At 39.1% G+C, this 20,697-nt stretch overlaps 1 protein-coding gene across 5 annotated transcripts in view; it reads left to right on the top strand.

Annotated features, from left to right (window-relative positions):
- The window catches only part of ANKFN1 (ankyrin repeat and fibronectin type III domain containing 1), a 486,838-nt gene that overhangs the window by 390,113 nt on the left and 76,028 nt on the right, over positions 1-20,697 (top strand). For all 5 annotated transcript variants that reach the window (XM_070772500.1, XM_070772498.1, XM_070772499.1 and 2 more), the window contains 3 exons: positions 5,122-5,219; positions 8,326-8,416; positions 15,729-15,836. In XM_070772500.1, coding sequence (XP_070628601.1) covers positions 5,122-5,219; positions 8,326-8,416; positions 15,729-15,836 — 297 coding nt within the window. The remainder of the gene's footprint in view (positions 1-5,121; positions 5,220-8,325; positions 8,417-15,728; positions 15,837-20,697) is intronic.

Below are 20,697 nucleotides of genomic sequence, written 5' to 3' on the forward strand. Positions count from 1 at the left end.
ATTTAAAACTCACAAGTGTGGAGTGGGTTCATGCTTTAGCAAGACAGATCTTCTCATCTCTAGAAATGACTATATTTGATCTTTCTCCAGGTTTCTAGGCATATTCCTCTCTCCCTCTCTCTTCCTCTTGTGCTATGGTTGGCCTGAAAGGTTAGAAACTGCACAACTAGATGGATCAAGGGAAGATTTCATAATGCTCTGGTGCTGGGCTGGGCAGTCTAGCCAAATTCCATTCATTAGCTAAGGCACCGGGTGAGTGTGGCCAGTAAAAATGCTGTTTTGGTTCCATAGAAGCGCTGATAGGGAATAGGAAATAAACTTTAATTTTGGGGGTCCTCAGAGGCAGTATAGACAAGTGAACAGCCTGGGATGCTGGGAATCTTAAAGCCAGGAATTAATCTCCATCTCAACTACTTATTAAGCAGTTCAAGCAACTTCTGTTCTCTTTTGAGTGTAATTTTTTCTATTCTAACACTGTTTTCTTATTCTTTAAGTACCAGGGTCAGATTTCTGTCTATCTTAGTCTTCAAGCATTCCAAAGTCATGAATCAAGGGTTCAGTTCACCCAATATATACTGAGCCACCTAGATTGTGCTAGGTGCTATGATAGATGCATGGTATTAATGCAGCTTGGTTCAGGCTCTCAGAGAGCTCATAGACTAAAGAGGAGACAGATCTCTTAGATACAAAATAATAAAGCAAGTGCAATGTAACAATGTATTACAATTGCTATGGGGAACTTTTCAAAGGGGCTTCCCTTGGAAAGCCAAGAAAAGCTGTGAAAAGGAAGGGTCCTGGAACCAGGGGTTTGAATGAAGTGGGTAGAAGATTTGGGGGAAGGCGAGCATACCAAAAGAGAAAACAGCATAAGCAATGGGCCTGAAGTCGAGTGGCTGGTGAGGCTCAAGCGGAAAGCTTGGTTAGGGCCTGGACAAGAGGATACCTTTTACAGTCTGCCCTGCTGATGTGTGAAGAGGGTAAAACAACTTCTCCAGACTTTGAGTCATGTGAGATTTGAGGGAGAAGCTGGACAACAGCAAGTTTTAGATTTTTTTTTTAATCAATTGAAGAGAAACTAGACATTGCTGCAATGTTACCTCTTTATGCCTTTCCTTCTACACAGTAGAGCATGCCTCACTGAGGCTCCTGCAGACTCAGGATGGCCTCTTCATTTATAACACTGTTACAACTCCAGGGTTTGTTAATCCCTCAAGCCACACCATGAGGCATGAAATTGACCTGCATTTTGACTAAGTTCTCTGCTTGCATACCCTAAGGCTTCCAGTCATGCATTTTCTACCCTTCTCCCTGGGACATTTCTCCCTACATTATAGACTTCAAGTGACAAGGCCAAACCATTAGGAGCTCTTTTTCTTCTTAAGCTTTCAGTCTGTGGTTTACATAACTGTCATCAGGAAAATGGTGATGGTTCAGCTAGAACTCTCTCGCCCAGCTGACATTTCTAAAGCTTAGATAAAAGCGAAATATTTGTTAAAATAGCAAATCACATTTAAAATATTCATAGCTATTTGATATAAATACACTGATTCCCAGTTTGAGCCAGAGCCAAATGTTAAGAAATACTAACACCTAGGTTTTGTCTGGCACTTTTTTTACTAATGTTCAACTGCTGTGAGCTATTGCATGATTGAACCCTGCTTCTATTTCCCAGACCTAAGTAGAAACAGTTGCCCTAATCCTTATCTGAAAATTATAAGTCTTATATAGTCTTAAACTTCATACACAGAGCTCCAACTCTTCAGGGATTTAGAGCAGACTTATAAGTGATTTTTCTCATGGCTTTAATATTAAATCTTTAAACTACCTGCACATAACTTTCCAGAGAGACCTTACTAAGTTGCCTTCTTAGAACTCCCAATTGACTCTCAAAGTGATTCCTACTCACTCTATTTCCAGGAGTGAGCAGAATCACCTTTCTGTATGTCAAAAGAGCCCACCAACCCAAGGAAGTACAAAGAGGGAAAAAAAACTAGGTTTTTTCCCAGTCCATTCTAGGTTGTCCCAGAATGGACTGGCCATTCCAACGTGGAGAATTTTTTTCCTTTCACGTGAGTCTTCTCTTTCTCTAAATCCTTGCCCTGTTGAAATCTACACACATTATAAAACCAAATTAGGCTTAAACACTTAAACCTTTCTATTAACTCCTAAAGAGGACCATACCTCCCTACAAAACTGCTTCTATTTGGTTTTTTTTTGCGTGCTGTTTTTCAAGAAGCCAGGCCCTCTTTTCCATCTGAAACATGCTTTGTAGAACATATTTCAATAGAACATGACAGCACTTATTCAAAAATAAATTGTTGTTTCTTCAGAAATTGTAAAGACTGCATCTCTGAGAAACTTTTCATTAATCATTTCTCAAATAATCTGCTCTTGTTCCCACTAATCCTTAGCCCTTCTTTTGGATATTACCCTGAATCCTCAGCCCAAAATCAGAAGCTGTTGATCCTCAGCCTTGGACTTGGGGCTTCACCACATCAGTCAACCATATATGTCTCAATGGCAACCAAAGATATTTTTGTTTCTAGAATTTTCCTATATTCTTTGTTCTTTATAAATGTTCTTGCACATGTGCTACTGATTTTCATTTTGTTTGTGATAATTCCCTCAGTGACTGCTCTTTTTTCTTTAGCTTAAAATAATATGCAACATTATTCTCTGATTACAAACTCTCTCTAATTTGACTTTAGGAAACTTGGCTTTTTCAAGAGCTAAGAGCTCCTAAGCAAAATAAAACATTTGGGAAAAAATTATACATATATACACACACATATAAAACACATATATCAAAATACATCCATAGATATATTTTTAGAATATGTATTTATAATAAGGTATAGGCTGTGTTATAAGGTATCACACAAAACCTTAATCATTTGATTCTAATTAGACTTTATAATGTGCCTGAGAGCTTCAAAGGGCAAGAATTTGGAGAAAGAGAAGATTCACATGAGAAAAATATCTCTATGTTGGAAAACCAGTCTATTCTGAATTGTGTGTGTGTGAGCATGTGTACACATGCAAATGCACACAATAAAACAAATATATATGTATTTGATTTGTGAAATAAATAAATAAATACTAAATACTAAATAAATACTAAAGTAAGCATCTTCTATGCACCAAGAACACAGGTCCACATGTGGATCTAGAGGGAAAAAATGACTAACACTTCTCTTATTCTTAAATTTCCCAACGTCTAACAAGAAAAAGAGACGCCTAGAATAAAGCATAATTATGTGCATTAAACCTTATTTCTATACAAATAAAGTACTTTGGGAACACAGAAAAAAAGATGTATTTAATTAATTATTCCTGAGGAATTTAGAGGGTTAGTAGGGTTTTGACAAGCAAAGTTGGAAGATGAACACAAGGCAGAGGCATAAAAACATGTAGAATAATAGCCAGGCAACAGAGATTTATAAAGCAAGGACTTTGCTTTGGGAAAGGGCAGAACAGAAGCATAGTACAATAAGGTTGAGACTAGACTGTGAAGGTCCTTGAATGCCTTGTTAAGATTACATCTCACTTTGAAATCAACTAGACACCGAGAAAAGATTTTAGGCAGAGAAACTAAATAATTTGATCTATATTTTAAAACTATAATGCAGGTTATAATAAGAAGATTGTATATAAGGATATGGATATGAACAGAAAAATCAATTAGGAGAGTTTATTAATTAGGCCTAAAAAAAAATCAATTGCAGAGTTGATGCTCATGATTATGAGAGTCTGCTCTAGAATAGCTTCAGTGAGGGAAGAGAGGGAAATTTATGGGAGGCATTTAAAAATAGAATTTACTGAGTATAGTAATCAACCGGTTGTGAGGAACTGGAGAAAAAGAGGAGGAAAGGATGCACCGAGTTTTAGGTTGGTAGACTAGATGTGTGGCAAAGTCACGAGTGGGAATTAAGAAAAAGAGAAGAGAAACATTCCTATAAGAAAAAGTACTTAGTGGAATACTTCCACTATCAGAGGAATTGTCTGAGTCTGGGGGAGCAGCAGGATTTAGACGCTTTGGCTTAATTTTGAAGTATTTAAGTGTCATAGAGAATATAATTTAAATCTTAAGGTTTATAGCTTGTCATCATGAGGTTTAGAAATATGCAGGCCTTGTCTTCCATGTGACTTAAGCTCACGCTTCATTTAGGGTTGCCTCAAATCCTGCCATGTGTAAACGGTCACTTAAGACGCTTTTTACTGATGATGTACAATGTCTCTCTCCTGACCATAGGTTTTTCCAACCCGTGGAAAATGTTAGGAAAGAGCATGTCTCACAGTAAAATGGGGTGTTACAATTTGAGTGTTAGGTTTAACTGTGAATGAACATCCGCTCTGGAGATGTCAGGTGTGTGGGGAGCACTGAAGAGGTCAGCCACAAATCCCAAATTCTCCAGCTGAAAAGAAACCAATGAAAAATCCTGGAAGACACTCTCATGGAGGAGAAGCAAAGCCAGAGGAGTAGAGCATAAGACACTAAAAAAAAGAGAATTATTCTAGAAGGAGGAGTCAAATTATGCAGGAGGGCATGAAAGGAGGCTTCCTTATTTGTGAGAATACCCCTGGGATCTTCTAACATGTAATAAATAACTTATCTTCTATATACAACAAACTTGTATATAATATGCCTTAGCATGTGCGTGTCTATACACATAAATACATACCCGGTGGTGCTGGGGTAAAGAACCTGCCTGTCACTGCAGGAGACTTAAGAGATGCAGGTTCCATCCCTGGGTCAGGAAGATCCCCTGGAGAAGGGCATGGCAATCCACTCCTGTATTCTTGCCTAGAGAATCCCATGAACAGAAGAGCCTGGCCAGCTACAGTCCATGGGGTCACAAAGAGTCATACACGACTGAAATGACTTAGCGCACACAATCACTATTGAGTGAGTGAGTGCTTTTTTCCTGCTTTGGTTTTAAACAATAATGGTGGACGTGGAAACTGCCTTATCCTGAGAACTGTTAGATTGCCAATATAGGGGAAAGATGATAAACTTCACTGTTTTTGAGAGAGATTCTTGATAGATAACTCTTCTTCCTTTTTCTTTCCCTATTTTTTCTCTCTCCCTCTCTTTCCCCCCACCCTCCCGTTTCCATCCAGTGGAATGGAGCATGTCTAAAGACTTTTGTCCTCTGGCTGGAGAAATCATCATGGAAAACCTGCAGATCCTGAAATACACAATCACAGGACTTACAACGGTAAACGCCATGTCCTCCCGTCACACTCCCTGCTCCCCTGCCCCTGATGTCTGTGCTGGGATATTCGTAGCAAATGCCTACTTTGGAAGCAATAGCCAACGCCCATTCCTCTGGCAACAACTGCCACTCATTAAGCATGATATGTCTGGTATCCATAATCTGAACCCCACAAAGGAGAGAGCAGACAGCATGAACCACTTTGTAAGCTGCCATGTTCTACAGAGATCAGAAAAAGACTGGCCTCATGCAAGCCTTGAAAGCTGCTGCTTTCTGGATCACAGTTTAATCTTGGGGCTGGGGGGAGGGATCAAAGGCTCTCAAAGATCCAATTTTGACTCCCTGTCTGATGGTAAAAATAACAGCCTCAACTAACCCTCACCCCGACAGCCTCGGTTGAGATCAGTCATCAACTGGAGTCACACAATTTCCTGAGAGAAATCCTTTCCCCTGATTACCAAAAAAAAAAAAAAAAGTGTGTCTAAATCTGCTTTCACAAAAAAAGAAATTATATATGGTGGCTCTACACTTCTCAGTAACTTGAACCAATTTAAACTGTGAATGAAAAACTGGAACAAACTGTGCTTATTTGTTTAACCAATCTAAATGTTAATTATTTATAGAACTACAAACTATATGAGCATATGAAATGCAGTATATAAAAAACACCTAACAACTCAGTTCAGACTGGAACAAACCCTATATTTCCTCAAACAATTAATGCAACTAAACTGGATCATCAATTTTGTTTTAACTAAAAAAGGTTTCAGGTAAACTTGAACCTGTATTAGTTTCTATCCAACTCAAATAATTAATATCTTAGGACCTTCAAATGTGAGAGGAAGAGGGAGAATTTTCTTGTTTTTCTAAAAGGCTAAAACAGTTATCTGTAAAGCATAATCCTGAAGCCCAGAATTAAAAAGCTGTGTTAGGTTGCACTTCTTCAAGTTTGAACCAGCTTATTCTAAGAGAATTCTTGGTGGTTGGGTCATCATCACAGAATCTTAACTTTTCATCTTACTTACACGTCTACACCAGGGGCCAAAACTATGGATTAGCAGAACAAACAAACCCCTGAGTGGGTGGCCCCCAGAGATGCTATCAGCATCTGATTCCCAACACTACAGCTCACACGATGGAAGAGGGCCAGAGAGAACCCAAGGGAATTTCCACTGCTTAAAAGAAAAAGTGATATGGTGATAAAAATGGAAAACTCTCCACAGAGGATTCTCTAATATTTGAACTAATTTTTATAGGGATTAAGTTTTTCCACTTGGCCGTCCAATGAGAGTAATGCAGACACTATCCTAATCACATAAAAGCCTAGAAGCAGATTTACACTTCTACAGAATCTCCATAACGCTGAGGTACATAGAGACCCACTTTTAATGTTATAAAAATTAAGTTTATAATAGGTAAGGCCACTGTTATTAACTCCCTAGCAAAGGCTCTACAAAGATTGCTATTTTTTTTTTTAACTTCAAACACTATTTTACAGATTTTTACAAGCAACGTTTTAACAAGTGTTGACTTCTGAAATACCCTTTTGGGGGAAAAAAAATATTCCTCAAAGCGAAAACATAAAACCATACAAAACATTTTAAAATACTATAATCAAACGAAAAACAACTTAATTCTTTTTTAAAAATTGAAGCATATGAGACCTCCCTGGTGGTCCAGTGGTTAAGACTCCACGCTGCCACTGCAGCGGCACAGGGAACAGGTTGGATCCTGACCGGGAACTAAGATCCCACACGCCAGGGGCATGGCCAAAAATAAATAAATACAGAGAAGTCCAGTTTATTTACAATGTTATATTAGTTTCAGGTGTAGAATGTCGTGATCCCATATTTTTATAGATCATACGTCATTTAAAGTTATAAAATATTGGCTGTATTCCCTGTGTTGTACATTACATACTTGCTGTATCGTCTTAATTTTTTACCTAGTGGTTTGTACCTTTTAATTCTCTTCTCCTTTCTCTCTCCTCCCTACTTCTCCCTTCCTACTGGTAACCACTGATTGTTCTCTGTATCTGTGAGTCTGTTTCCTTTTTGTTATATTTACTAGTTTGTTTTATTTTTTAGACTCTACATATAAGTGATATCATACAGTATTTATCTTTTTCTGGTTTATTTCACTAAGTATAATATCCTCTGGGCCCATCCATGTTGTTGCAAATGGTAAAACTTCACTCTATGGCTGAGTCCATTGTCGTGTGTGTGTGTGTGTGTGTGTGTGTGTGTATCACATCTTCTTTATCCATTCATATGCCGATGGACACAGATTGCTTCCATACCTTGGTTATTGTAAATAATGCAGCTATGAACATTCAGATTTGAAATCAGTGTTTTGCTTTCTTTGGATAAATATCTGGATGTGGAATTGCTGGATCATATTGAAGTTCTTTTTCTTTTTTTTTTGAGGAACCTCCATACAGCCACAACTCCTTAATTCTTGATATCTTAAGACATTAAAGATATAAACTATTGTTTTAATAATGGTTTTTAAAAGGAAGTAACATCAAAGATTTAATTAAAAAAATAATTGAGTAAAGAATATTTATTACAGTATTATTTATTGTATCGTAAAATGTGGAAACGATCTGTCCACCGATGATTGGTTAAATAAATAAATGTGTTTAACCAAAGTGGAGTACTATGCAACCACTGAAAGAATGGAGCAGATCTTTAATTATTAATCTGAAATGTGTTCATTACAAATTGTCAATTTTATAAAGCAAGATGATCAGTTAGAAAAAGGTGATAGCATATGCCACTAGGGAGGAGAAAAAAAGGAAAAACAGATAAAGGGTGAGAAATTGCAGGTTTTGGTAAACCATATAGGACTATGACTTAAAAATCGGTGTATAATATTTGGGGGGAGGTCAGGAAAAGCAACTATGATATTCCAATTTTGGAAAAAAGAAAGCACAAAGAAATTAAGAGGGCACCCCAAACACATTTATTATCATGTAAAACCATAGTAGTCAAGAAAAGCTAGAAAGTTAAAGTGTGGGTCATGGGATGAATGAGTTCATCAGACACAGAGTAAAACGGACTGAATAAAACTCCCAGTGCATCATTCTCTCTGTTTCAATACTTTGCAGGGCCAACAGTATTTTGTCCAAGTGTCGGCTTATAACATGAAAGGATGGGGACCTGCTCAGACCACGACGCCAGCATGTGCCTCTCCTTCTAGTAGGTGGTGGCTGTGAATTCTCTCAAGCCTGGCCAGGCTCCAACTCCAATTCCATCCTCGGAATGCCACTGCCATTCCCTCTCCCCACTGCTTCGGACTAACAAGACCTCCTCAGAGTAGCATCTGGCCACGTAATGAATGAGTCCTCTGCAGAAATGTTTCCCTGGGAGGCAACTCAGTGGAATGAAAGAAGGGGGAATTTGGAACCAGCAAAATTGAATTTGATACCCATTATACATTTTATTAGCTGCATGGCCTTAAAAATTCCCTTAAACTCTCTGGGTCTCAATTCAACATCTGTAGAATGGGTCGGATCATACCCTTCACGGGGCTTTTGTGGGGAGGTACTGAAATGTCGTACTAGGACCAGCTGGCCCCGAGTACATGCAATCCACTTTAGCTCTCACCTCCCCTCCCTCACCAAAAATCTAGCAAATCTTACTTACATTCCATCAGAAGGAAAGCTTTCTTATTAACAGGTACTCTGCTACACTCTGCCAAAAACAAAATCTGTAATATTTGTAATGGTGGCAGAAAAACCCAGTAAAGCCCCTTAGTTTAAAATTAATAATTTATGTGTGGCATATTTGGTAATTCTCTATTAACCAGAAAATTTAATAAGAAGAAATATCTCCAGACATACCACAATATGATAGATTTTTCTGTATAATAAATCTATTGCTCTGAATTATATTTTAATTTAAAAAGAAATCTTCACTAATGTGATCATTTTAAATGGTATCACATGTTCTTGTGAAAGTGCAAACTGCTCCATCCTTCGTGGAAAATAATGTTTATACTATATCAACTGCTAAAAGAACATTCATTTCTTTCTATCCCATAATTATACATCTAAAAATATAACCTAAAGAACAGATGCAGACACACAACCATAAACAAACATGGGCACTGCAGCAATATATTGATATAGTGAAATATCATGTGTGATGGGGAGAACAAATTCCAATATCAACTTCATGGTTAAATAAAACGATGTATAGGGATCCACACTATAGAGCAATATGCAACCGTTTAAAATGGTGTTTTTAAAAAACCAACATTGTATAGAAGACATTCGTATAGTATAAGTTTTATATAAACAGATTTCACAGTTTTTTCTCATTTAAACTGTGAGTCTAACCACAATCAGGTAGGCGTGTCCGCAGATAATTATTAAAATTTAACAGTGGATATTTAGGCTACAAGATTATAGGCTCTTTGGTTTCCTTTTTATACATTTATGCATTTTTCAAGTATTCTAATAGTGCTTACCTGGGAGAAACCATGAACCAGGTGGTACGTTATGAGCTCTCAGAATCGGTACGTCACTCAACCCCAACAGCAGTTGCTGTTCCCATCTGGTGGACAAACATCACCATTATCCTCTGCGTCACTACCAACACCAGCGCTGACATTTCTAAAGCTGCTCATACGCTGCATGTTGACCTAAGAATTTTATACTGATTAAGTCAATCTTCATAACAAACCTGTTGAGGTGATTTTTACTATTTTACTGATGAGGGAACTATTAATGTTGATGTACATAACACACACACATATAGCCCAACAACACAAAATTAGCAAGCACTGAAGCCAAGTCTAAACCCTGTGTCCCTTGCTCTTAACCATCACGCTCTCCTCCTCTACTAATAAGGAAATTAGGATTGAGAGAAGATGTTGCCTTGCCCAGGATCACAACTTTGGTACATGGCTGAGCCAGGATTAAGTCGCAACTAGTCAAGACTCTGTGCAGTAACTAGCGCCCTGCTATCAGGCAGACAATCAGACTAAAAGCCAGCCAGCTGATACCAACTCCTGCCTGCGGTGGATTATTGCTGTTGTTGTTCAGTCGCTCAGTCGTGTCTGACTCTTTATGACCCCATAGACTGCAGCACGCCAGGCTTCCCTGTCCTTCACTGTCTCCTGGAGTTTGCTCAAATTCATGTCCATTGAGTCAAAGATGCCATCCAATCATCTCATCCTTGTCGTCCCTTCTCCTCCTGCATTCAACCTTTCTCAGCAGCAGGGTCTTTTCCAGTGAGTTGGCTGTTCACATCAGGTGACCAAATTATTGGAGCTTCAGCTTCAGCATCAGTCCTTCCAATGAATATTCAGGGTTGATTTTCTTTAGGATTCACTGGTTTGATCTCCTATTTGGCCAAGGGACTCTCAGAAGTCTTCTCCTACACCCCAGTTAGAAAGCATCAATTCTTCAGCACTCAGCCTTCTTTATGGTTCAACTCTCACATCCATGTATGACTATTGAAAAACCATAGCTTTGACTATACAGACCTTTTTCAGCAAAATGATGTCTCTGCTTTCCAATATGCTATCTAGGTTTGTTACAGATTTTCTTCCAAGGAGCAACCATCTTTCAATTTCATGGCTGCAGTCAATGTCTGCAGTGATTTTGGAGTCCAAGAAAATAAAGTCTGTCATTATTTCCATTTTTTCCCATCTATTTGCAAGAAGTGATCTGACCGGATGCCATGATCTTAGTTTTTTGAATGTTGAGTTTTAAGACAGCTTTTTAACTCTCCTCTTTCACCTTCATCAAGAAGCTCTTTAATTCCTCTCCATTTTCTGCCACTGGGTGATTATCAATATTTCTGAGGTTGATATTTCTCCTGGTTATTGATATTTCTCCTGGTTATTGATATTTCTGAGGTTATTGATATTTCTCCTGGTTATTGATATTTCTGAGGTTATTGGTATTTCTTCTAGCAATCTTGATTCCAGATTGTGATTCATTCAGGCCAGCATTTCACATGATGTACTCCACATATAAGTTAAATAAGCAGGGTGACAATATACAGCCTTGATGTACTCCTTTCCCAATTTTGAACCAGTCCATTGTTCCATGTCCAGCTCTAACTGTTGCTCCTTGACTTGCATACAGGTTTCTTAGGAGGCAGGTAAGATGGCCTGGTATTCCCATCTCTTCAAGAATTTTCCACAGTTTTTGTGATCCACACAAAGGCTTTAGCAGAGTCAATGAAGCAGGAGTAGATGTTTTTCCTGGAATTCTCTTGCTTTTTCTATGATCCAATAGATGTTGGCAATTTGATCTCTGGTTCCTCTGCCATTTCTAAACCCAGCTTGTACATCTGCAAGTTCTCAGTTCACGTACTGCTGAAGCCTAGCTTGAAGGATTTTGAGCATTACCTTGCTAGCATGTGAAATAAGTGCAATTGTGCAGCAGTTTGAACATTCTTTGACATTGTCCTTCTTTGGGATTGGAATGAAAACTGACCTTTTCCAGTCCTGTGGCCATTGCCGAGTTTTCCAAATTTGCTGGCATATTGAGTGCAGGACTTTCACAGCAGCATCCTTTAGGATTTTAAATCGTTCAGCTGGAATTCCCCATCACCTCCACTAGCTTTGCTCATAGTAATGCTACCTAAGGCCCGCTTCACACTCCAGGATGTCTGGCTCTAGGTGAGTGACCACATCATCATGGTTATTTGGGTCATTAAGAACTTTTTTGTAGAGTTCTTCTGTGTATTCTTGCCTCTTGTGGATTCAGATAGCTAAATCAGACCATACAAAGCCTTGGACCACAAATACGAAAGATCTCTAAGACTCCTGAGTCCCCCAGCGTTTGATGATTTAACTATTCCAGTCTTACCTGGGCATCTTTCTTACTGAAGGCTTGCCAGAAACACGTGTGGGGAATATTGCAAGATTAAGATAAGACACTACTATACTGTCTAGTATACTAAGATACTTAAGGAACCAATCTCATTCCAGGGTGGGACAGAGAGGAAGGATGTGTATTTTTGAAGATGGAAGGATAGCAGGAATAGAAAAGCAAAACAAAAAACAAAAAAAGTAGGGAAAAAACAGTATGCCTGAAGGTGGAACAGGGGGGAACCCACTCCAAATGCATACCCCACGCAAGTTCTGGCTTATGTGTTTACTTATAAACATCAGATGGATCCTGGTTCTGCAAACCTCAAATTCTATTCAGATACTCTCCCTCACAGCCCATTTGAAGAGCTTTCTCCAGAATGAAAAGAACAGTTGTCCAGGGCTGGGAAGAGTTACTTATTACTCGGTAATTAACATAGCAAATGGCAACACTTTCTAAAACAGCACATTTGATTAGTAGGGGTATCTGGCAAAGAACTGAAATCGAAACATGTCATTACAGTGGCTGCAGACTTGCCATGTCACTTGGAAAGAACAATATAAAAACACTCTGGTTCTATTTATAAACAGAGTATGACATTGTGATGTAACATATATCAGCATTCAGATATTTACTAGGGGACAATGGATTCTAACATGACAGAGTAATTGGAAATTTGGTAATATGTTCCAGTAAGCTATAAAGCTTTTTAAAATATTTTTACAAAAGGCCTTAATGTGTTTTTATAGACTGATGTTAAACGGCATGGTACCTACCAAGAGAACAGGACCCAGACAGGCTTGTCTGAGTTACGATCAGGAGAGCCCTGATATCGCCAGCGAATGTAAGCTCTGCGTTGTGTTGCAACTGGAGTGTTCTTGTTACCAGAACAGTGAACAGTATTATGTGGCACAATCTGCTCTTTTCCTACCACACTAAGTTTATTCCTGTCAGGATCCTGATTTCTTAATATATTTTCAATTTTCTTCCTCATCCCTAAAGTCTCCTATTTTATGTAGTCATCAGAACCTTCCAAACATCTATGAGAAAAACTCATTCTTTCCAAAAACCTTGGCATCATGTCCAGTGCTCACTAAGGCTGCAATTTAGCATTAGCAATTTTCTAATGTATCATAAAGTCATCAGTTCAAGCTCGCCTCTGATGTAATAGGGCTCAGCTGAAAGGGCCAGGTCTAATTCATCTCCCCCTGCATTGATGGCAGTATTAACACTCATTAGAATGTATGAGTACGTTCATAGTCATGTAGTAATTCAGCCACCCAGGAGTCTCGCTCAAGCAAACAGCTTTGCTCATCTTATCTGAGTACTTCAGATACATTCACCTAAGAGAAAAAACAAGCATTGTTTATTCTCACTGTGTCCAGATACCAGGGACACTATAGATAGTCCAAGGGCCACTTGGAATTTATTTCCTCGGACATTTCTAAATTTCCCAGTAAAAGCTCTTTCCTAGCCCATTCTACACGAACACCATCATGTTTCAAGTCACAATGCTTTACCAACATTTAATGAGCATCTCCAGTGTGCCCAGAATAGTGCTTTACTTACATTATTCCTCTGAAACCACAAATAACCTAAAAAAGAGATTCAAAAGCTCACTTTACAGAGAAGGGCCCTGAGGCAGAGAGAAATTAAGTCATGGTTTCTGCCAACAAGGCACAGCGTCCACAGAAAGCACCTATGCCAGCTCCCTGTCTCGAGTCGACCACAGCTAAGCCACAGCACGCAGACTCCAACCAGACTCCCACCCTCCTTCTCAACAGAAAACAAAAACAAAAACACCACCATGGTGTAAGGGAATGAGCGCTATACAGAGGGTCATGAGATATGTTATAGTCCTGGCTACGCCACCAACCAGCTGAATAATTTAGAACTGGAATGGCTATCTCCGGGCCTTTATTTTCTGAGAGGTGCAAAAGGAAGATGGGCACATGGTGGATAGATGAGAAGGAAGAGGGATTAGAAAATCTCCGAGGCCTTCCCCTTCAAAGGGAATTATCTGCTAAGGTGAGAAATGATGTTTCCATATACACCATTCAGGGAGTTCACTTTCCATCAGTGAGGCCCCTTCTTTTTAAATTATTACTTACATAAGGCTTGCCATGTAACGCTGCTGAATATCTAATATAATACACCTCTCATTTAATCCTCACAAAAATCCTGCCAGATAGATACTCTACCCCTTTTTCATACTACTGAGTCAAGTTGCTGTCAGCTTACAGATACCAAACTAGGAATCCGAAGTGTTAGGGTTTAAAACCAGACTTATCTGACTCCATAACCTGAGTCCTTTCTGACTATGCTGAACTGCTTGGCCTAGGATGGACCAGTCCAGAATGCTTTTACTGAACATAACTGTCATGGCGGCCTTCCCTCATAGCTCAGCTAGTAAAGAACCCACATGCAGTGCAGGAGATGCCGGTTAGATTCCTGGGTTGGGAAGATCCACTGGAGAAGGGAGAGGCTACCCACTCCAGTATTCTTGCCTGGAGAATTCCACGGACTGTATAGTCTGTGGCGTCACAAAGAGTCAGACACAGCTGAGCGACTCTCACTTTCACTTCACTTTCAACTATCATGGCATCAGCTTAACAAGAGGCTGAACAAGAGAGACTCGCTATTTTAAAATAACTCTAGGTGGCGGGAACTTGAAACTTGTTCAATTAGAACTTAAGCCTCAGATATATTCATGAACTAACTGGCTTTTCTTGAAAAGAATGTCTACCAATTTTAGAGAAAGCATTTAAACTAAGAAGCACTTTAAGTTGTTGCTTTTGAAAGATCCAGAAAGTAAAAGCCAGGGGGGAAGAGATTAGAGGAGGAAAGGGATGGACTTTGAAATGACTGACCTGCTGAAAAAAAAAAAAAGAAAAAAACTAGAATTGGAGACAGCAGAATTATAATCTTGACATTAGTCCCATACGGATTATTACTTTTGATATCATCATAGCCAAATGGAATGAAAATAGAAGGGGGAGAAAAATCTCAGTGGGTATTGCAATTTAAATTTGCCATGTAAGCTAATACTGTATATTTAGAGGCTGAGCAGACAGGGTGGTTGGTGGCTCAGAGTATGTGCAGGAGCTGCCGTGCCAGCTAACCAAAGCAGACATTCATTAGAGCTAAAATGTAGATTTCCATTTCTTGGCATCTGACATGGGCTCTTTCCTTGGAAAGAAATGTCAATTTGGCCAAAAGTGTGAAACCTACAATAAAAGCATTGGGACTGTGGATTTCATCTAGTCTGCACATTCCCACCCCTTTCTTTCCTTCTGTGGAAATGCAGTCATGACCTGGGGTGCTGAATGGAGAGGCGACAGGGGAACTGATTAGGACACGGATGCTGCAAAGGAGGGTAAGGAGCTGCGGGAGGGGACGCTGGACTCCCAAATCCTCTATTTTCTTTTGGCTTTCAATTACCATTTTCTCTTGCCTTAAAATGGCCCAACACAAGACACCAACCACAATTACTGTTTTGTACAGGGCCTGAACAATGGCAGCTTCCAGACGCTTGGCAGTCCCTGCTCCTTGTGCGAGTGCTGGGTGCTCATCCACAGAGTCTGTGGGTAGTATAAGTACCACTCAGCTCCCGAGGCAAGGCAGGGAGGAGGCCTCTCCTACTTGAAAATTTCACTCTGTTTGTTTCTTTTGTTCAATAGACTGGAAAGACTATGACGACAGAGCGCCCAGACACAAGGGACAGAGTGAAGTTTTGGAAGGTCTGCTGCAGCAGGTCCGAGCCCTTCATCAGCATTATAGTTGCCGGGGTAAGGATAAAAATCTTCTCCGGGCCATCGACTGAGGTCTCAGTGGCGCCGGTAATTTTAGCAGCTTCCTAACTGGGTCATACCTTCTCATTCATCAAGGAGGGAGAGAGATATTAATATTTGTACATCTGGAATCACTTTACAGCACTATCTTGCTTTAACCCTTGAGAAGAGACTCTCCCTTCCTTCCCTTCCTCTTTCTTGCGCACCCTCACTCCATAGGAACAGTTTGCAGACAAGCACAGGAAAAATAGCAACTGCCACTAGCTTTGTTTAAACTGCACCTTCACAGAGCCTCTCCATGTGCTGGGTCTTTGGGACATTCACCCTCAGACTTTTCACCCGCAACAAAAATTCTCTGAGCATCCTGTGGAAGCCCAACCAATTGTATCAGCAAACTTTTGTGTGTATTTATAATAAAGTTTACACGCAATTTCACATTCAATATCTCTTTTCATCCTCATTTTGGAAATTATCCCTGAGGCTAAGTGACTTGACCAAGGTCAAAATGCCAAGAAGAAACAGAATCAAGATACCAACCTAGATTTTCTGTCTCCAAGCCAGTCTTCTTGTGACACCTCAATTTGTGTCCCACTCTTCCATCAGGACGGGGCGCTGGCTTTTACTCTCCCCCTGAATTTTCATCTTTCCCTGTACTAGTGCTCACAACAAAGTAGGGCACACCTTCTCTAGACATAGCTAACTATACCCAGAAAATCTCTGCGAAGCTTTAAAAAGATTCTTTTCTACTTGGGCTGTTCAAATGGGACAGGGTCAGGTTTCTGATCGGTGTAATGATTTGTGGAGCAGGCACTTAGTTTTATTTGGAGAATTAAAAGTTCCATAAAGTTTTCATTTTCCATGCTCCTTCACCCATCAGAACTCTAACTGCATTGTATTCTCTAGAAGAGGGCACTGCTAGACCAGCTAGGTTAGAAATCTATGGTTGAAACTAAGAAATGCTAAACAGGTTTTGACTGGGTATAAGGAAATCATATTAAGCGCTAGCAAAAGTTGTTCCCAATTGCTATATAGCCATGACAACAGAGCTGTTAAGAAATGCCAGCTATAGCTAGAAATGAGGGCAAGTGTTTGCAAGAAAATCATGTTCTAATGAGTGGCTGGTTCATTAGGAAATGTGAATATGCATGGAGGAAGCTTTGAGAAGGAAACCCAAGCGGAATTTCATTCTTGGATCTCTAGGAAAACTTCAGCCAGAAAAGAGCCTTCAACATTCCACACTGGCCAAAATACCCTTAGTTCTCAGTTATCCAGGGCCCATTTAACCAAGTCAGGTGTTACCTAGGCTCCTTTCTCTTCTTCTGCCTTTCCATCATTTCCCTGTCCCTCAGCTCCAGCATGGCATGCAAAACTGATAAAGCAATTGGATAGATTTTTCTTTGCAACTCATAAGCCATTTTGTGTTTTCTGATAAAGATCAGAGGGGCAAAGCTAACACTACTCGTGGAATGAGGGATTGTTTTTTATATTATCTGAGGATTTAGATGCTCTCTCCAATACCACTGGGTCACAGTCCAATAATCGGAAAATGATTGTCTTGACAGCTCAGTCATTTCTATAGTTGCCATTCAACTTTTATCATGTACATATTTTCCCCCCACAGGGATGTAAATATACATATAGCATCAAGCAAGATTTAAGGCATTAAGTAGAATTCCCAAAAGAGAAGAGTATTTTTATATTGAAATGAACATTGGATATTTAAACAGTACCTAAAGTGTGTTCCAAAGAACAGTGGTTGCATAATTTGCTCAGCTGAAAGAGGGTCTCTGGTCAAGTAAATGTGGGAATTGTTACATTATATATCCCTTTACTGGAATGTAAAATAGACATTAAATATTAAAGACTCTGATAAAAAGACATTTTGAATTTGGTTAAGCCAGCGTTTTCCAAATTTATTTGGCCATTGTAAAACATTTTTCACAGAATTAGTGTTCCAAGGCACAAACTTTGAGGAACATTGACCTGCCATACTCCAGGATAAAACAAATGATCTTCCAAGATGATACAACATAAATCTTTCTAAGTCTAAAAGGATAAATGAAGGATAATTAGGTATGGCATACAGAAAACTATAAAACTTTAGTTTAAAATATTTGAGTACATTGATACTATGTGCTTTACAACTTTCGTAATTAGAAACAAACAATTATTTAAAAATCCCATTTTTACCACTTACTGTGCATACTTAAGAAGAACATTTAACCTCTCCGAGCCATAACTTCCCTATCAGAAAAAGCCAACATAATAATATCTATCTTTCAGGATTGTTATAAGCGTTAAATTAGATAATGGATTAAACTCATGTGGCATAGAGTGGCATAAACTCATCTTGGCAAACTCTAGCTTCTTTTTTCCCATTGTTCTTCCAGTTGAAGAATGGTGCACCCTCCATCCTCAGCACTTTTTATGTCCTGGAATTAAAATGGAATCACTGACCAATTGTAATGAGGCTGTAGTACTCAATAAACACAACAGCATATTCTAAATGCAGAACTAATAACAAAACATTCCTTCTCCTACCAAAGCCCTACACAGAAGATACCAAAACCCACATTAATTTCTTTATTTTTGGCTAAAGAACTGGCCACAGCTAATTCACAGCTTTAGAGATGGAAATTCAGTGGAGGTATTGCATGGCCTTTATTGTTCACAAGGTTAATGCCCTGACATACATAATGAAATATAAAGGAGTCAACTGTGTTCACTAAAGCAGTCCCCTACAGGAGTGAATTTCAATTATTTTCCAATTTTTCAACTGGCAAACATCAGCTGAAACATTGTCTACTACGTGTTAGGTGCTAGATGTACTGGTATGAATAAAATAAACTCTCTATGCTCTAAGCACTTGAAAGCTAAAGACCAGCTGCATTCAGAGTCCAGAAACCTAATCATTGCTCCAGAACTCTGAACTAAGCAAAAACAGAATGGCAGCCACAGTGTTCTTGGGAGAGAAGTGAGCTTAAATCTTGTATCAGTCTGGTGGCTCAGACAGTAAAAAATAAAGTCTGCCTGCAATGCAGAAGACCTGCATTCCATCCCTGGGTCAGGAAGATCCCCTGGAGAAGGGAATGGCTACCCACTCCAGCATTCTTGCCCGGAGAATTTCATAGACAGAGGAGCCTGGTGGGCTACCGTTCCTGAGGTTGCAAAGGGTTGGACACGACTGGGTGACTAACACTTTCACTTTCATCAGTCAAGATGGGCTATGTCATGCTGCGGTATCCAAATGAACTGCAAAACATTTATTTCTCCCGTGTGCTACTACTATATGTCACTGGTGAGCTGAGGGCTGGCTATCTATCAGTCTTGTCATGATACTCTTTCTAGAAATATTTGTCAGAACCCACGGGGGGAAAAGACGCTGGAAGGTCTCATAGGGACAAGACTAACATTCACACTCAAAATCCATTGGCAAAACTACTCACATGGCCCCAACCCAACCACAAGAGCTCCACGAAGTGTAATTCTACTGTTTGCCCAAACTGGAGGAGACCTGGAGCATTTGACATTTTCATGGGCTCCTTCCCCAACTAGTAGCGGCATTTCTCATTTTCTCTTTTTTTAGCCTAATTTTTTTTTAGTTTAGTCTTCATTTTTAATTAAGTTATATATGACTGTACTCTGAAGCCAGATTATGTGGGTTCAAACACAGGCTGAACATTTACAAAGCTGTGTGATCTTAAGTAAATTCCCACCTTCTCTATACCTCACTTTGCTCACTTGTAAAATGCAAATAAGAATTATGTAAACCTGTCAGTTATTTGAGAACTGAATGACTTAAAATAAATAAAGCATTAAGAAAAGCTTTAGTATTAAAGAAAAAGCAATTTCTCCCATCATCTGTTTTTTATTTCCTAAAGGCTCAATTATTTTTTTTTCTCTATCTCTAAATAACAGGGTTATATTGCTAATTCCTGATTTTTAAAAATTATAGTTACTATTTCACTAAGGAAGATAATTATTTCTTTTTTATCCCTCCACTCTCTTACAAGCACATATAATTCCTACCCCCTTATCCTCCTTACCCCCCAGAGAAGAGAATGGCAATGCACTCCAATATTCTTGCCTGGAGAATCCCATGGACAAAGGAGCCTGGTGGGCTATAGTCCATGGGGTTACAAAGATTTGACACGACTGAGTGACTAAGCATGCATGCATCCTCCTAATATTGTAATTTTAATAAGATCAATATTTACTGCTAATGCTATAAAGATCATATAAATTTTATGATCATTTTCCTTTCCTACATAAACTTTTATTTCCCCTGTAGATAATACTCAACTTTTATTATGTTTTTTTTGTCTTTCCATGTTATAACTAATTAATCCCCAAGCTACTCTCCGGATCCATCAGTTTTTTTCTCAGTACAATCAGATACATAAGTATTGTTTCAAGTACATCTTCTTAAAGAAACCTCTCAGAAAGTCCTCTAACCTGCTCCAGTCTAGACTGGTTACTGGGTGCCTCCGTGTCTGTTATTGAGGATTGTTCTTGCCGCTCTCCAATATTAGAGTTCTCTGTTTACCATCTCTTCCTTTTTCTGGGATTTGTCTGTCATTGGTGGAGTCTTTCCTCTAGTAGCTTCCTCATAGGATCCTTGGGAGCTAATTTTTGGATACATTAAGTGTCTGGAGATGTATTTATTTTATTTAGTATTTACTTAAGGATTTGGATACATGTAGAATTCTCAACTGAAATAATTTTCCTTCATATTCATCGTTTTCAAGCCTTTAGCACTAAAAAGTCTGACACTATTCTGATTCCAGAAGTTTTATATGAAAGCTACTTTTTCCTGCCCTGGAAGTTTTTAAGTGGTATTGGAGAAGACTCTTGAGAG

The sequence above is a fragment of the Bos indicus genome, chromosome 19 (assembly GCF_029378745.1).
Source record: "Bos indicus isolate NIAB-ARS_2022 breed Sahiwal x Tharparkar chromosome 19, NIAB-ARS_B.indTharparkar_mat_pri_1.0, whole genome shotgun sequence".
Classification (NCBI taxonomy): domain Eukaryota; kingdom Metazoa; phylum Chordata; class Mammalia; order Artiodactyla; family Bovidae; genus Bos; species Bos indicus.